A 17,766-nucleotide genomic window follows, 5' to 3' on the forward strand; every position below is an offset into this window, starting at 1 on the left:
AACGTTCATGTTCAGGATAAAGCTGGATTATGTGTGATCAGATGCAAGGTGCATCAATCCACCACAGTCAGCACAGTTCCGGAGGCAGACCTTCCACAGCAGACCTGAAAAAGCAGCAGAAAGTTCCCACCACAGGATTCTTACATTCAATTACATATACAGGGTGGGCCATTTATATGGATATACCTTAATAAAATGGGAATGGTTGGTGACATTGAACACATTTTATAAGTGGTCAGAAACTTGTAAATAACTCATAAAAGAATACATTTACGTTCAAGCACACCATTGTTTTTCTTATGAAATTACCAATACATTTGATGTGTCACATGACCCTCTTCCTATTGAAAAAACAAAAGTTGGATCCAAGATGACCGACTTCAAAATGGCCACTATGATCACCACCCATCTTGAAAAGTTTGCCCCCTCACATATACTAATGTGCCACAAACAGGACGTTAATATCACCAACCATTCCCATTTTATTAAGGTGTTTCCATATAAATGGCCCACCCTGTATATATATTTTTTTACTTATTTTTACATGCAGGGGAAAATATCACCATCCAGGGACAACAGATTATTTGGGGCAGCCTAGCGGTTAAGGAAGTGTCCCCATAAACAGAAGGTTGCCGATTTACGGCCATACCAGCCCAAGAACGCCCGGTCTCGTCTGATCTCGGAAGCTAAGAAGGCTTGGTCCTGGTTAGTACTTGGATGGGAGACCTCCTGGGAATACCAGACGCTGTAAGCTTTAACTGTTGAAAAACTTTTTAAGGGGGCAGTGGTGGCCTAGCGGTTAAGGAAGTGTCCCCATAAACAGAAGGTTGCCGATTCGAATCCCGAGCCGCCAAGGTGCCACTGAGTAAAGCACCGTCCCCACACACTTCTCCTCGGGCGCCTGTCATGGTGCCCACTGCTCACCAAGGGTGATGGTTAAATGCAGAGGACACATTTCACTGAGTGCACCGTGTGCTGTGCTGCTGTATATGACAATCACTTCACTTTATCACTTATCATTAATCGGGTATGTAGGTGTGGAATAATTGGTTTAAAGTTAAATGTGTTACGGACATGTAACGTTTACACTTGTTTTTACACTTTGTATTGTAATTTATTTTAATGATTAGTAATCGCGTGTGTTTATTCCGAAGTGTTGCTTGCCGCCCGACCGGAAGTTATGTTGCCATGTCCGCTCATTCCACGTCGCTCTGGGCTCGTTTTGGGACTGTTTACCAAAATTGTATTATTTAGTAGCCATTACTGGTCAAATAAAGTTGTCCGAAGGCTAAAAAACCATTTGGAAGCTGAACAAAATCATAAATTCTGTTTACATTAATAGAAAATTTAAAATAAAACCAGGAATATAGACGTAGCGGGACGTCGTCGCTTTATTTGCGTTGCTATTTGTTACCGAATCTGGCAACCTCCGCGCCGCGCCGCGGTGCATTGTGGTCGTCCGGGACGTGAACCGTGTTGCGACCGGCCGCAGGGGACAGTCGGGAAAGTTTGGAAGCGCTTTCTGCGGCGCGGTGGCGGCTTTCGTCTCACCGTGAACATGTCGTAACCTGAGGCGGTAGGACCCGCGCGATGGACGCCTGCTCGAGGCTCTTATACCGGTGGGCTGCAGCGGCGACGAGGTCGTCACCTTTCAGACCCCACTGCGTGTGGGCGTGGCCCCGGCCGCCTGGGGGTCACGTGGACACGCCCCTACTGCCGAACCCGCGTCCAGGTTGGTCCAGGTGTCGGCCTGTCTGAGAGGGGAACAAGTTGTACGCCGGGTTGTATCTGTGCCCTGATTGGTTGGTCGTTTTGGGCACCGGGTTTGTTCTGTGTTCTGATTGGTTGGTTTCACTCGGCACCGAGTTCGTTCTGCGTTCTGATTGGTCAGCGTACCCTCCCACCACGTGGCACCAGTGTGGATGTTACACATGTTTGTTAAACGTTATTGTGATACGACTGTGTCCACTTCATATATCAGTATGTAACGTTGTTTAAATGTTAGGTTGTTTGGTTTCAAGATGTACCGCCTCAAGCTCAACTTGAACTCTGGGCGTGGCTCTTTCCTGTTGGTTCATCCACTGCACTCCGGCTGTGCCGACCCCTGCAAATTCCCCAAATGTGGGAATCTCGACTGCAGAATTTCTGGAAGTGAAGGATCGCGTTTGCGTTGTCCCCTGATCTTTTTTACGGGCCAGCGGTCCCGTAATCGGAAGGTTGGCGGTTCAAATCCCGAGCCGCCAAGGTGCCACTGAGCCAAGCACCGTCCCCACACACTGCTCCCCGGGCGCCTGTCATGGTGTCCACTGCTCACCAAGGGTGACGGTGAAATACAGAGGACACGTTTCACCGCGTCACCGTGTGCTGTGCTTCACAATGACAATCACCTGCTTATTTGATTGTTTCTGCTCCCCAGCCGCCGTCTTCAGTCGGTCCAAGGTGACGGAAGCTTCTCCAGCCGCCCTATCCAGCGTGGCGCCGCCGGTGTTTGTTGTGGTGAGGACACTTCTGAATCACGGTGGAAGAAGCAGATTTCCACTCTGATGCTCCTGACCCTGACTCTTTCTGTTGTAACCCCCAGATGAAGTTTGATAAGGATGGGGGCGTCACCTCGTTTGGTAGGTTTGACGCTTGGCCTCGTGTCGTGTGTGTGTGTGTGTGTTGAGTTTGTCCTGACCTGCTGTGTCTGCCGGCGTCCATCAGAGAAGAAGAAGACAGAGCTGTACCAGGAACTGGGTCTGCAGGCCAGAGACCTTCGCTTCCAGCACCTGACCAGCATCACTGCCCGCAACAACGCCATCATCATCCGCCTGGAGGTGCTGACCGGTCCCGCAGCGCCGAGCGCGACTGCGTGTGCGTCTCCGTGGTAACCCTGCTGTGTGTCCAGTCCCTGAAGGCGGTGGTCACCCCTGAGAACCTGCTGGTGCTGGACTTCCGCGGGCTGGGCCTGGAGCAGTGGCTGGTGCTGGAGTTGGGGCCGCAGCTGGCTGGTGATGGAGCTCAGCCGACCACGTCGCTGCCCTTCGAGTTCCGGGCCCTGGAGGCCGTCCTGCAGCACAGGGTGAGGGTCCCGGGGGGCCCTGGTGTCGCCGCCATGCTGGTTGCGGTCAGTTTCAGCTTCTGACGTATCGCCGCGTGCGTGTGTTTAGGTGAACACCCTCCAGGCACGACTGAATGAAGTTCAGCCTCAGGTTCTGGATTGTTTGGAGTCCCTGGTCGATCCAAAGCTCCTGTCTGCTGACCGTAGTAAACTTCACCTGCTTCTGCTGAACAGTAAGAGGTGAGCAAACACACACACACACACACACACACACACACACACACACCTCTTACACGCCTGTGGTGACCGCGGTGCTGTTGCAGCCTGTCGGAGCTGGAGACGGACGTCCGCGTGTTTAAGGACAGTCTGCTGAAGATCCTGGACGAGGAGGAGCTGATAGACGAGTTGTGTGTCACCAAGTGGAGCGACGCGTCCCCACCGTGAGCCCCGCCCCCGCGCACCCCGCCCGTATCCACGGCCGCGGGGCCTGATTGTTCTGTCCGTGTGTGTGGGGTAGGGAGGAGGCAGCCCTGCTGATTGACCATGCGGAGGAGATGGAGTTACTGCTGGAGAACTTCTACATGCAGGCAGAGGACCTGGGCAACAAAGCACAAGAGCTGAAGAGCCTCATTGACGACTGTGAGAGCGTCATCTTCATCAACCTTGACAGGTGACGCGCGCTCGCACACTCGTAACACACATTTTACTCAGGGGACCTGCCCCTCGTTCACGGGTTTGTGGTGCTGTGACCCCCAGACACGAATCCTTATCCAGAACGTCTTACAAATATTTTGTCATACAATTAATTTTGGCGGGACAGTGGTGGCCTGGTGGTTAAGGAAGCGGCCCCGTAATCAGAAGGTTGCCGGTTCGAATCACGATCCGCCAAGGTGCCACTGAGGTGCCACTGAGCAAAGCAAAGCACCCCACACACTGCTCCCCGGGCGCCTGTCATGGTGCCCACTGCTCACTCAGGGTGATGGTTAAATACAGAGGACACATTTCACTGTGTGCACCGTGTGCTGTGCTGCTGGGTATCACAAGTGACAGTCACTTCACTTTTCAATTTCAATCAGTAGTTACAGGGACAGTCCCCTCCTGGAGACACTCTGGGTCACATTTCTTGCTCAGGGACACGATGGTAGTAGGCGGGGCTTGAACCTGTGCAGGAAGAGACTCAGCTGGGGACACCACGCCCTGTACTGTAGAGGGATTGGCTTAATGTTATGCTCAAGATAAAAGTGCCAGGTGACTTCGAAGGACGTTGAATTTAAAAATGAATGTTCATTAAATCTTGATTTGTCTCGTTGCACCAAGTCACCGCAATGTGATGATGCGCCTCAACCTGCAGCTCACCATGGGAACCTTCTCGCTCTCCTTATTCGGCCTGATGGGTGTGGCCTTTGGTATGAACCTGGAGTCTTCGTTTGAAGAGGTTTGTCTTTAGCTTTGCGGTGCACAGAAAATGACATCATTCACAGAATAAACCAATTACTTGCTGTGTGTGCAGGACCCACGTGTGTTCTGGTTGGTGACGGGCATCATGTTCCTAGGCAGTGGTCTCATATGGCGGCGTCTGCTGTCCTTCCTGGGCCGAAATCTGGAGCCGTCCTCCCCTCCACCGGTGTGTGTCCCTCAGACCAGACCCCTCTCGCACACAGTTATTACTGCAATTACTGTTATTAAAGGAGCAGCAGGCCCTGTCCTGGTTTGATCAGCTCCACCTGCCGTTAGAACATGTCTGTTTCAGTGGTGCGTTTCCTGTGTCCTGACTCCTCCCACTACAGGTTGACTCTCATCGACCACTCTTCATTAAAATGTCACTTTGTGAGATTATTTATCATTAATACGAGTTCTGCTGTCTCTGGTCCTGCAGTGGCTAGAAATGGCGATCGGTGTAAAGAGTGTTTTGGTCGTTCTGCTTCAGAGAGCGGCAGCTCAGATGGGCGGATCTGGAATTTGTCCCCTTATGACGTCATAAAGGGAAAGGTTACCTCCCGTTTCTCATGCTTTTACTGCCCATCGAATTTCACACCCCTCCCCTAAAACATTATCTCCACCAACCGTCATGGCTTCCAAACGTGCAAAACATTGCAGTTGCTCGGTGACTAGATTTATTATTATATAATTTATAATTATGGGACCAACAAGACCGACATAAAAGCAAAAAAAATGAACGTCAGGTGACTTTTACCAGTAGAGTAATACCAGTCTGCTGCTGTGCTGATGCTCTTCCTCCTCCTCCTCCTCCTGACTGCAGATCCCCCCAGTGTGGAAGAGTCACATCAACACCTTGAGAGGAGCAGAAGCGAAAGGCGGAGTCAGATGAAGCTCTGATGGTCCCCCTGCTTACTTCCTGCGTGCAGTAGTGGACTGCTGTGCTGTGCATATTTTATTTATTGAACCGGGTCCGATGTTGTTGCTGTTCTTACTGAAGATGATGGGATTTACCTCAACCTGCTGAGTGTGAAGTCCATCCCCACAGTCGCCAGAAGACCAGAACCCACCACGCTGGTTGGGAGAATCCACATTTACAATACAAAAATGACAACTACACGTTACATTTTACATTAAAAGAGCATTTTTAGAACAGACTTTGTGTACAGTGATCCATATGTGGACGAAGGGTAAAAAATTTAAATATTTATATCATAATATTTTATTTTGTCAGTAAACTGAGAAGGTGAGAAAGTGATGTGACGCTTATCCCTATAGATGAGTCAATAATAAAATAATATTCATTCTGACATTCCATTCTCATTGATGCTGAAGAAATTCACATCCTAAAATAATACGAATAATGATTTAGGCATGCGTTTCAAACACGGATTTTTTATGTACTACAGCAGAATGCATGGCAGAATATACGGTAATGTATTCAGTACTCGTATCCACATCCACTTCTGTCCCTGAAGTGCCACCCCAGCTGCACCCGCATCACCCGCACTGCTTTCGGTTCTGCGTGTCACTCTGACCGCTCTGTGCCTTAATGTCTGTATGAACTGTGAATAAAAGGCAGAGTGACTGGAGACTGGTGCTGTCTGTTCTGCTCCCTGTCTGGTGCTCCTCAGCATCCGCTCAGCTGATGGAGAGTGGGGGAGGAGGATGATGATGATGATGCTCGGTGTCACTCGCCCCTTTCAACCCACAGGTGGAGACGGCGCGTCACGCCATCTGGACTTGCAGGTGGAACGTGATGAACGGAGGAGTGCTGTTGGCACGGATTCATTCATTCTGGTTTTGAGAACCCGAGTTGGCGACGCAGAGTTGTACAGGGAAGCCTCACAGGCATCGAGATCCTCATACACAAGGGCCGGGTGAGGAGTGATGAACACCTCCTGGATCTTCCCGGTTCTGCTCCTCATCTGGGATCTGAAGGTAAAATCCACTTTTGTATTTTTACTTGTGCGTGTTGGTGTGTTCTGATGTAGGACAAAAAACTGTTTTTTTGTTTTTTTTTACATTATTTTGTCTGTGTTACTGTGTTTTATTCCGTGCTATTGGACTGGGTCGTGTCGTGTTGGGTTTTATTCTGTGCTATTGGACTGGGTCGGGTCGTGTTGGGTTTTATTCTGTGTTGTTGGACTGGGTCGGGTCGTGTTGGGTTGTATTTGGTGCTATTGGACTGGGTCGTGTTGGGTTGTATTCGGTGCTATTGGACTGGGTCGGGTCGTGTTGGGTTGTATTCGGTGCTATTGGACTGGGTTGTGTTGGGTTGTATTCGGTGCTATTGGACTGGGTCGTGTTTGGTTGGGTTGTATTCGGTGCTATTGGACTGGGTCGTGTCGTGTTGGGTTGTGTTCGGTGCTATTGGACTGGGTCGTGTTGGGTTAGGTTTTTATTCGGTGCTATTGGACTGGGTCGTGTCGTGTTGGGTTTTATTCGGTGCTATTGGACTGGGTCGTGTTGGGTTGGGTTCGGTGCTATTGGACTGGGTCGTGTTGGGTTGGGTTTTATTTGGTTCTACTGGACTGGGTTGTGTCGTGTTGGGTTTTATTCGGTGCTATTGGACTGGGTCGTGTCGGGTTGGGTTTTATTCCTTGCTATTGGACTGTGTCGTGTTGGGTTTTATTCGGTGCTATTGGACTGGGTTGTGTCGTGTTGGGTTTTATTCTGTGCTATTGGACTGGGTTGTGTTGGGTTGTATTCGGTGCTATTGGACTGGGTCGTGTCGTGTTGGGTTGTGTTCGGTGCTATTGGACTGGGTCGTGTCGTGTTGGGTTGTGTTCGGTGCTATTGGACTGGGTCGTGTTGGGTTAGGTTTTTATTCGGTGCTATTGGACTGGGTCGTGTTGTGTTGGGTTTTATTCGGTGCTATTGGACTGGGTCGTGTTGGGTTGGGTTCGGTGCTATTGGACTGGGTCGTGTTGGGTTGGGTTTTATTTGGTTCTACTGGACTGGGTTGTGTCGTGTTGGGTTTTATTCGGTGCTATTGGACTGGGTCGTGTCGGGTTGGGTTTTATTCCTTGCTATTGGACTGTGTCGTGTTGGGTTTTATTCGGTGCTATTGGACTGGGTTGTGTCGTGTTGGGTTTTATTCTGTGCTATTGGACTGGGTTGTGTCGGGTTGGGTTGTATTCGGTGCTATTGGACTGGGTCGTGTTGGGTTGTATTCGGTGCTATTGGACTGGGTTGTGTTGGGTTGGGATTTATTCTGTGCTAATGGTCTGGGTCGTGTTGGGTTGGGTTTTTATTCTGTGCTAATGGACTGGGTTGTGTTGGGTTGGGTTTTATTCGGTTCTACTGGACTGGGTCATGTTGGGTTGTATTTGGTGCTATTGGACTGGGTCGTGTTGGGCTGTATTTGGTGCTAATGGACTGGGTCGGTTTGGGTTTTTATTCTGTGCTATTGGACTGGATCGTGTCTGGTTGGGTTTTATTCGGTGCTATTGGACTGGGTCGTGTTGGGTTTTATTCGGTGCTATTGGACTGGGTTGTGTTGGGTTGGGTTTTAATCGGTTCTACTGGACTGGGTCGTGTCGGGTTGGGTTTTATTCAGTTCTACTGGACTGGGTCATGTCGGGTTGGGTTTTATCGGTATTATTGGACTGAGTCGTGTTGGGTTGGGTTTATTTGGTATTATTGGACTGGTTCGTGTCATGTTGGGTTTTATTCGGTGCTATTGGACTGGGTCGTGTTGGGTTTTATTCGGTGCTATTGGACTGGGTTGTGTTGGGTTGGGTTTTAATCGGTTCTACTGGACTGGGTCGTGTCGGGTTGGGTTTTTATTCTGTGCTATTGGACTGGATCGTGTCTGGTTGGGTTTTATTCGGTGCTATTGGACTGGGTCGGGTTGGGTTTTATTCGGTTCTACTGGACTGGGTCGTGTCAGGTTGGGTTTTTATTCTGTGCTATTGGACTGGATCGTGTCTGGTTGGGTTTTATTCGGTGCTATTGGACTGGGTCGTGTTGGGTTTTATTCGGTGCTATTGGACTGGGTTGTGTTGGGTTGGGTTTTAATCGGTTCTACTGGACTGGGTCGTGTCGGGTTGGGTTTTATCGGTATTATTGGACTGAGTCGTGTCGGGTTGGGTTTTATCGGTATTATTGGACTGAGTCGTGTTGGGTTGGGTTTATTTGGTATTATTGGACTGGTTCGTGTCATGTTGGGTTTTATTCGGTGCTATTGGACTTGGTCGTATTGGGTTTTATTCGGTGTTACTGCTCAGCACTGTGTTACTGTATTATACTGGTCCCACTACTGCATTGCCCTTAAAGTTATGATTTTGATGAGCAATTGGTGTTTCTTTATTGGTTTCTATGTAATCTATAGATTCTGTGTGTGTGTGTGTGTGTGTGTGTATGTGTGTCTCACATGTATCTCCTGCTGTTTTGGACTCCAAGGTGTCAGCTGAGATGTCCCTTGCAGCACATGGCCAGGACACACAACCGCTGAGGGACAATACCGTGGATGATGATGATGACTTCGGCTCAGAATCAGGATCAGGTCAGGCCATACTGAAGAAATATACACAAGTCAGACTCCCCACTCCAGTGAGATGATATGAACTGTTTTTTTTGGTGAAATAGTGATGAGCATTGGGCAGCCATGACAGGCTCCCAGGGAGCAATGTGTGCAGACGGTACCTTCATCAAGGTACAGTGGCACCTAGGCAGTTCAGGACTCAAACCAGCGGCCTTCTGATTACAGGTCCTCTTCCTTACCGGCTAGGCCACCATTAGTTAGAGGTATAACCAGGAGTTATTTTTTTATCATAAATACTACATATTTATAAATGTTTTAGACATTAACTATTCTTTAACACGTGGAGGTCATTCAGAACTGCTGACCACACCCATTTTAGACTGGCTATCAGTAGTGAGGCTGAGGGTCAAGCTGGGGCCACAGTGGGTGGTCACAGGGTCATTGCCAGGATCAGTCAGATGTTGACCCAGTGCAGTCATCTGAGACCAGACCAGCCATCAGCCTGAGACACGTCTATTATTTATACCCGCACATCAAGAACTCATCTCTTCCGGAGTCCCCACCCGCCCACAGTGAGGCTCATCATCGACATTCCCTTCTCTAGGTTGTGGCGGAGATGGGAAGTGCCTGAGACCGGATCTCCAGCCCACGGTGCGAGCCGAGTCGCCAGGCGCGGTGGAGGGAAAGCAGGTACCAACTTCACTTTATCTCCTCACATTCAAGCAAGAGCTTCAAATATTATGATATTCTGTGTCCTTCTATGTCAAGCCTTATTTTAAGATGGATGTTTTACCCGACTTCCGGTTTCACTGAACTGACTTCCTGTCTGTGTCCACACACCAACTCAGGTACCCAAAGATGTGACAGAAGTCCCAGACGGACGCATTAAGGGCGTCAGCACCAGCTGCACGCCACAGATGGAGGATCCGCCACCCAAGAGCATCTTTCAGAAGAGGGAGGTCCTAGCAGGTGAGGTCTCACCCACAAGCCCCATGATGAAGAACCTGGAAACTTTCAGTATGAACCCTGTCTAATGCATCTGTGGCACCTCACCTCTTTAATGAGTTTATAATATTTATCAGCCTAGCACCTCATAATCCCAGTTCATGACACCCCCTTCTCTGTGTATGATTATGAGAAGTGGTCATCATAGGCGGGGTGATCCTGTTTGCCACCCTCATCACGCTCTTGCTGCTTCACCATATGAAGAAGAAGGATGAGGGGAGCTACAGTCTGACCAGCTCAGCCTATCAGAGGGCCCCAAGCCGAGAGTTTTACGCCTGAGTGGGACAGATCTGCCATGGACAATTTGCGGAAGACATCATTCTGTAAAAAGGAACTGAAGAATAAGGGGAGTGGAGGGTTTGCTCCGCTTCTGCAAATTTCTGGGTCTCTGCCCTCAAGAGGAACAACCAGGACTGATGCATCATGCAGTGGAAACTGATTGGCAGCCATGAGTCCGGCATGAGTGGGATTTTTTGTTATGTTTATGTTAACATTTACGTTGATCTTAATGTGAATGTGCATTTTAACCCTTGAGCAACTGTAACACGGTTTCCCTGTGGGGATAAATAAAGTTTATTCTGATTCAGCTTCTCTCACCCCTCCTGCTGACAGAGTGTGTGTCGAGATGGAGAGCAGTGGTGGAGATCAGAGAGGGACTCTAAAGCTCTTAAACTCCAGCAGGGCTGCAAGTTGATAGCAGATGAGCAACATGAAAGAGGATGTGTGTTTGCTGTCCTGCTGTTCTTTCTTCTTTTAACTAATTAAATGAGATCTTATTAAAGAAGCCTTAACAACGTTTTAATGAACATTAAAATCTTTTTTTTTTTTTTTTTTTATTTCCCAATGGACCCTGGCCACTGGTATCAGACTGGAGGTCACAGAATCAGCCTCATCTAGAAGCCTGCTGACCTGGACCAGTTTCTTTCCCCTCGCCGTCACCCTCCTAAACAACCGAACTGTCACACTGATAAACACCTACAGCACTGCAACTGCACTTTATCTACAGGTGTATTGTTTCTGTTATCTTTGTATTTTCTGTATATATGATTTAGATTAAATTGTCGTTTTATGCTATCCTGCTTGAGGAACACCAATGACCGGAATCATATTCCTCGTACGTTTTCTCCCACGCAATAAACGTCATTTTGATTCTACGGACAAGTTCTACCTCTGTCTTAGTAAATGTGACTCTACAATAAGGACTGTTGATGTCTTAATTAATTCCAGTCATTTCTTTCACCCAAGCAACGAAGAACATGGAGGTTCTTTAATGTCAATGTCTAGCTTTCTTTCATTCCACCCAAGCAGACAAAGGACCTTTGGGACCTCGGGTTCTTTAATAGTAAACTAACTACCACTACTGTACCAGAAGTTACGCTAACTAGTTACATAACTATTATCAGAACTGCCCTACGAGACGGGGAAGCGGAGAAGCGGGACTTGTAATTGGAAGGTTGCCGGTGCGAATCCCGTGCCACTGAGGTCCCTACCGTCCCCACACACTGCTCCCCATGCTGCTATACCTTGATCAAGGGGACTTCAGTGGCACCTCGATGGATCAGCAGTTGAACCCACAACTTTTTGATTGCAAGTCTGCTTCCTTACCTACAAGGCAACCAACACCCCCAGGTTGTCACCAAGTGTGTCACCAATCTGACCTGTCTTGACGTATGTTGCTTTGAAATGGGTCACTAAACTCTGTGCTGTAATAAAATCACTTTCAAACAAGAGAGCAAATAATTTATTTTATGAGTGTATAATAAACATCTTTCATCACTATAAAAAAAAAATTATGATGCAACGTTTATTTCCCTAATTTACAATGTTGCTTTTTATGAGAAGCCAGTTTTATCCAGAAGTAAAATCCATTTTTTCCTTTTTACTTTAAACCTGCACCATGCTTTTGCTCGGTTGGGATGTTTTTATAGGTGTAAGCCAGTACAGAATCCTGTTAATCAGAATATTAAAAATGACATTTCTGCTGGATGGTTCTGAAAAATGAATCTTCTTAAAACAAGATTCACTGTGAAGGGAATAAATAGAATTGTTCATCTAATTTTAAAGTGAACTGTTAATCTCAGAATGATTTGATAATGGCTGTAAAAAAGTTCAAAATGCAGATGAAAGCAGAGTTCATTTGGAACCATCTAGTGTTGTAAACCTATGGTGCTGTCAGTGAAGCAATCACCACTACAGCGTGCTACCAGGGTGAGAGACCTAAGAACTTGAATTACAATTGGTGACCTGTACAAGAACATGAGAAGAAAGTTCCAGTAGATCCTCCTCTCTGCTGGTTAAATGAAGGACGCAAGGGTGACTGTCAGCGTTAAAAAGAACACAGACATCCCACTCCGGACACCACCTGTACGAACACAAGGACACAGTTTCATCATGAGGGACAGGAAAAGAAATGGCCCATGAAAACAGCAGGATCTGAGGGTCCTACCGTCTACCAGCATCATCTCGGTGTACAACAGAGAGCCGTTGTTGGGGGCAGGACTGACACCCAGTAACTTGCACATCAGTGGGTAGATGTTGATGCTGTCAAATGGCTCAGACAGGAAATTCTTCTTGAAGTTGGGCCCAAAAGCTCGGAAGATTGTCTTCATGTCCATTTCCCCATTATGAAAACCATGGTCTCCCTTATTTACATATAAGATTAGTCTCTAAAGACAAACCAGCAAAGAAACACAAATGAAATAAACACGTAGATATGTAATAAACACACATATAAGCAGGTTCATAAATCCAGATCAAGAGAGAAACCGACAGACAGGTAGCTTGATCGACAGACAGACAGACAGGTGTGCAGACCGAGAGAAGAACCGACAGATAGAGAGAGGAACAAACAGACAGACAGATAACCAGATCGAGAGACAGACAGACAGACAGATATCCAGATCGAGAGAGGAACAGACAGACAGATAACCAGATCGAGAGACAGACAGACAGATATCCAGATCGAGAGAGGAACAGACAGACAGATAACCAGATCGAGAGACAGACAGACAGATATCCAGATCGAGAGAGGAACAGACAGACAGATATCCAGATCGAGAGCGAGACAGACAGACAGACAGACAGATATCCAGATCGAGAGAGGAAATGACAGACAGATAACCAGATTGAGAGAGAGACAGACAGACAGAAAGATAACCAGATCGAGAGAGAGACAGACAGACAGATAGTTATCCAGATCGAGAGAGAGGCAGACAGATATCCAGATCGAGAGACAGACAGACAGACAGAAAGATAACCAGATCGAGAGAGAGACAGACAGACAGACAGATATCCAGATCGAGAGAGGAACAGACAGAAAGATAACCAGATCGAGAGAGAGACAGACAGACAGACAGATATCCAGATCGAGAGAGGAACAGACAGACAGATAACCAGATCGAGAGACAGACAGACAGACATCCAGATCAAGAGAGAGACAGACAGACAGACAGATATCCAGATCGAGAGAGAGGCAGACAGACAGATATCCAGATCGAGAGAGAGACAGACAGACAGACAGATATCCAGATCGAGAGAGAGACAGACAGACAGATATCCAGATCGAGAGAGAGACAGACAGACAGACAGATATCCAGATCGAGAGAGAGGCAGACAGACAGATATCCAGATCGAGAGAGGAACAGACAGACAGAAAGATAACCAGATCGAGAGAGAGGCAGACAGACAGATATTCATATCGAGAGAGAGGCAGACAGACAGATATCCAGATCGAGAGAGAGACAGACAGATATCCAGATTGAGAGAGAGGCAGACAGACAGATATCCAGATCGAGAGAGAGACAGACAGATATCCAGATCGAGAGAGGAACAGACAGGTATCCAGACCAACAGAGAATATCGCAACCATTCCACAAATTTAACCAATAAGCATCGTCTCTCATGGCTTTCATCAATGGTAGACGATAGGGAATGCTGTTGTGGCTACCAGGCTTGTGCAGAAATAATAAAAATCCCACGTCTTATTCTGTGGGAGCTGTGGACATCACAACTATCCTCACAAATACATAGAATCATATCATGCTTACAGAATTCAGGTTAAAGCCTAAGTCTCCCATCACTACAATGGGCTGGATCCGACTGTTCCTGGCCAGGTGAAAGTTCTCTGGAATCTCCTCCTTCCTATAGACAGTTAGATTGGGGTGTGCATTCTTCAGCAGATCATAAACTTCCTGCTCTTTCCCTTTTCGGGGTCTTATCATCCCAAATCCACCATAGTCCAGCAGGTCAAAGTGTGTCAACGTCAGAAAATTCAGGTACTTTGAAAGCTGAATTTCCTCCACCATCGGTTTCTTCTTGATGGTGGTCATGCCGTGGTCTGAGGTGATTATGACATTGAGCCTATGGACCAGATTATGTTTCTGGATGGCATTTCTGAGGTACCCAATGGTTCGGTCGATCTGCTCAATGATCTTCACTCTTTCTTGGGTGTCTGGGCCTGTTTTGTGTCCAATGTTGTCAGGCTCCCCAAAGTAAAGGGTGACGAAGTCAAAGTCTTCTTCTGTGAACCAGCCCATGACCGTGTCAATGTTGTTCTGCCACTCGGTCTCATTGTCATCTGGGTGATTGTAAGGTTTTAGCAGTGACCGGTCGACTGCTTGACCGCTGTAGTTGACTCCTCCACCAGGATAGAAGAATGAAGCTGTTTTCAGTCCCTGGATGACAAAAAAAAAACCCAGTTACGGAGAACTTACGAACATGGTGAGATTTTAAAGAGAACCGATAAAAAGTCAAATATGTTTCTGAGCCCCACCTGATTCTGAGCAGTAATCCAGAGGGGCAGAGCACCGTTGTCCCACCACTCGGACCGCTTCAGTGTCGCCACATGAGTTAATTTCAGCAGGGAGGTCGAGTTGAACATCATGTTATGGACCACCCCATGGTCTTCAATCCATCGTCCTTTAAACGAGAGAAGCTCAATATCACATGTCTCTGTTGGTGTGGTCCATGCCCTGCCCCAAACCTTGGTAGTTGGGGGCTTGAACCTACGACTCCGCTTCCTTACCCGCTATCCATCCCCACTGATTCCTCCTCACAACAGGACCATAAAATCTCCCTGGACAATTCTCCAATCTCTCCTTCTGTCAATGCACGCAACCTTGGGGTGACAATTCCCTCTCCTACTCGTCTCACATTTCCAATCTCTCTGGCTGGTGTTGATTCCTTCTCTACAACGTTAGGAATAAGCAGGAATTTTTATCAACACAGGCTACTCAGATACTTGTAACTCCTGGCTGGTCTTCCTCTCAGGGCTACTCGACCTCTCCAGCTTGTTTTTAAGTGGTCCTGAATTCTCCCACACAACTCCACTGCTGCGTTCCATCCACTGGCCTCCTGTGGCCATCTGGATTAGATTTAAAATACTGATGTTTGCCTACAAATCCAGGGAAGGATCCTCCTACCTCAGATCTCTCATCACTCCTCACTCTGCACCTCCATCTCTCCGATTCTCCAGCACTGCTCCACTGCTACCACCACCTCTCAAGGTCCTAGGAAAGCATTAATCTAGACTCTTCTCTGTCTTGGAGACTAGGTGGTGGAATGAGCTTCCACTAGATGTTTGGACAACTCACTAATGCTATAAACATTTTTAGGAACACTTCTTACGTATATATTTAATGAAAAAGAGGTTTGCTTCTGAGATATTAAACTACTGGAATTTGCAGATCGGGTCCTAGTGAACCCATTGGGGGATCACACTGATAGAGATCTTGAAGCAGTGATCTATGAGATAAGAGAAGGGTGTCTGCCAGATGCTGTAAATGTAAATGACTCCCATCCATCCATCCATCCATCCATCCACCATCTTTACCTTTCACAGGTCCCAGGAACGGGCCTGATTTAACCACCAGTCCATCACACACACTTAGACTCAGACGTCTTCATATTCCATAAACCGGATTTACCTGTGATGGTTGTAAAGTGCGATGGTGATGTCATGGTGATCATTGGCGGTGTGATGTATTTAGCCTTCACTCCCTCTTTAACCAACGCGTCCATGTTGGGCGTGTCCGCATCCTGGTCGTAATCCCACCTAAAGCCGTCGAATGAAATCAGGAGTAGCTTGTTGAAGCTCCCCCGCCCTGAGATCTTGCTCACCGGCCGGCATTTGGCCGTGAGGAGGCTGCATGAGAACAGAACCAGCAGGAGCTTCATCTGACCACCGCGTGTGACGGGCCGAGGGGCAACTGACAGAACCAGGGGACATCAGCCACATTTTATAGTCTCCATTGCAAAGTAGATAAGATAAGCGTGGGGATCCAGAGATTCCTTTTGAAGACCTTTCAGATGCTTTTCAAACACATGAACTTTGGAACTGTGCCTGTATTGTGTGTGTGTGTGTGTGTGTGTGTGTGTGTGTGAGGGAATATTAGTTTGTTACAGGCTAGAATCTGTCATAACACACATATTTAAGCACCTATTTCAATTAGTGCTGCAGGTAAAGAAGAAGCTTCATAACGCTCATGTTTAAAATATATATATATCAAATACACGCAAAAAAAAACTATTTTCAAAATGGAAATATACTCAACTATTAATATACTCAACAAACGATTTGTTTGTATAATGATGGCATGACCACTACCAGAAAATTAACTTTTAAAGTTCAAGGCTGTGCTCTCAGAGGCCTTTTTCTGATTGGCGACCATAACCTGTGTCAGCAGTTCCGTTATCAGACACTTTTCTTTATCAGAAGTTGGCCTGATAAATATGGTGCTGACTAAGCCTGGTGTGCAATGGGGCATTCGGAGGGAATTTTTATGAAGCTTGATAATGAGGACTGTGAATGATGTAAATTTACAATTTCGCATAACTGTTAATGATGTTCCGTAGCTATGACCCATGCAGCTCAGACAGGTTTGCGTTTACAGCCGAACTCACCTTGCGAATCGCAGCAGGGCAGAGTCAGAGGAAGTACTCCATCATTTATTCAAATGACCAGAGAAATAGGAATTCTAGGAAAAGTGAATCTTCCAAATGAACCTTACTACTTAAGTAAGTATAAGTAAGTACTCAAAACAAGTCACTTCGGTACTTGCCTAATGAATTCATTTATTATATGAATATTTAAAAAACATTATTCATATTTTTGAGAAAAGTTGTGAAAAAGCATATTCTCACAACACAAAAAGCAATGAAGAAACTTTATTTTAAATTTGAGAACATAATTTCTTGCTCTATTTACTATCTTCATGTCTGCACTGAAGGAGGTGCTTTAATTCTCTTTGTACATGCGCATCGTGACAATAAAAGGCCTTCACTCTATCTATTCTATTTAAATTGGCCTGCATATTTACAAACCGGTTCTGAGTGGGATGTAGAATTCTGAAATATTTCATCCATTTTGGAATAAGGTTACAACAGAACAAAACGTGGAAGAAGTGATGCGCCGTGAATACTTTCCGGATGCCCTGTACCTGCTTTTCGCCTGTGTACTCCGTACATTACATTACTCAAACTGAACAAGAGCTTTACAGTCTAATACTGTAGTATTCTGTGGGGCATTTCTTATATCTGCAGACAGTGAGCTCAATTGTCAGTAAAGACAACTGACATATTTGCTATAGAAAGAACAAAAAGCGCAGTTTATTAATAAGGACTTGTTGAACATTTTCACAGTTTTAGATACTGTGATTTTGGCTTTATTTTTTACATTTCAGAATTTGGTACTTTTGTGGCTGAATGTTTTATGGGGTGGTCTTATAAGTCACTCTGTATAAGGGTGTCTGGTAAATGCTGTAAATGTAAATGTAGAAACCTGACCAGAAAAGGTAGC

At 46.7% G+C, this 17,766-nt stretch overlaps 3 protein-coding genes and 2 pseudogenes across 6 annotated transcripts; 4 read left to right on the top strand and 1 right to left on the bottom strand.

Moving 5' to 3' along the window:
• The first annotated feature begins 635 nt into the window (after positions 1-635).
• Positions 636-754, top strand: LOC114791412 (uncharacterized; annotated as a pseudogene).
• Positions 755-1,442: 688 nt separating this feature from the next.
• mrs2 (magnesium transporter MRS2) lies at positions 1,443-5,634 on the top strand. Of its 3 annotated transcripts, XM_028981392.1 has the most exons (11): positions 1,443-1,732; positions 2,417-2,496; positions 2,582-2,618; positions 2,704-2,816; positions 2,888-3,061; positions 3,150-3,280; positions 3,364-3,480; positions 3,558-3,710; positions 4,358-4,475; positions 4,551-4,664; positions 5,301-5,634. In XM_028981392.1, exons 1-11 carry the CDS (start codon positions 1,591-1,593, stop codon positions 5,367-5,369), a joined length of 1,248 nt encoding a protein of 415 aa, XP_028837225.1. In that variant the 5' UTR covers positions 1,443-1,590; the 3' UTR covers positions 5,370-5,634. The 3 variants fall into 3 exon arrangements, with proteins under 3 accessions (XP_028837225.1, XP_028837224.1, XP_028837227.1); XM_028981391.1 differs by lacking the exon at positions 5,301-5,634 and having other exon boundaries at positions 4,551-4,977; XM_028981394.1 differs by lacking the exon at positions 5,301-5,634 and having other exon boundaries at positions 4,392-4,475.
• Positions 2,045-2,180, top strand: LOC114791366 (uncharacterized; annotated as a pseudogene).
• A 647-nt stretch (positions 5,635-6,281) lies between the features above and the next one.
• On the top strand, positions 6,282-11,699 carry LOC114790948 (syndecan-2-like). Of its 2 annotated transcripts, XM_028981395.1 has the most exons (6): positions 6,282-6,418; positions 8,885-8,987; positions 9,571-9,656; positions 9,815-9,935; positions 10,108-10,692; positions 10,839-11,699. In XM_028981395.1, the coding sequence occupies exons 1-5, from the start codon at positions 6,368-6,370 to the stop codon at positions 10,248-10,250; spliced, it is 504 nt and encodes a 167-aa protein (XP_028837228.1). In that variant the 5' UTR covers positions 6,282-6,367; the 3' UTR covers positions 10,251-10,692; positions 10,839-11,699. The 2 variants fall into 2 exon arrangements, with proteins under 2 accessions (XP_028837228.1, XP_028837229.1); XM_028981396.1 differs by lacking the exon at positions 10,108-10,692.
• LOC114790949 (ectonucleotide pyrophosphatase/phosphodiesterase family member 7) lies at positions 11,697-16,575 on the bottom strand. Its single transcript, XM_028981397.1, has 5 exons — positions 15,896-16,575; positions 14,743-14,888; positions 14,018-14,644; positions 12,418-12,637; positions 11,697-12,333 (listed from the first exon to the last, which is right to left on the bottom strand). Exons 1-5 carry the CDS (start codon positions 16,143-16,145, stop codon positions 12,266-12,268), a joined length of 1,311 nt encoding a protein of 436 aa, XP_028837230.1. The 5' UTR covers positions 16,146-16,575; the 3' UTR covers positions 11,697-12,265.
• Positions 16,576-17,766: the final 1,191 nt, after the last annotated feature.

This window comes from Denticeps clupeoides, chromosome 5, assembly GCF_900700375.1.
Source record: "Denticeps clupeoides chromosome 5, fDenClu1.1, whole genome shotgun sequence".
Lineage (NCBI taxonomy): Eukaryota > Metazoa > Chordata > Actinopteri > Clupeiformes > Denticipitidae > Denticeps > Denticeps clupeoides.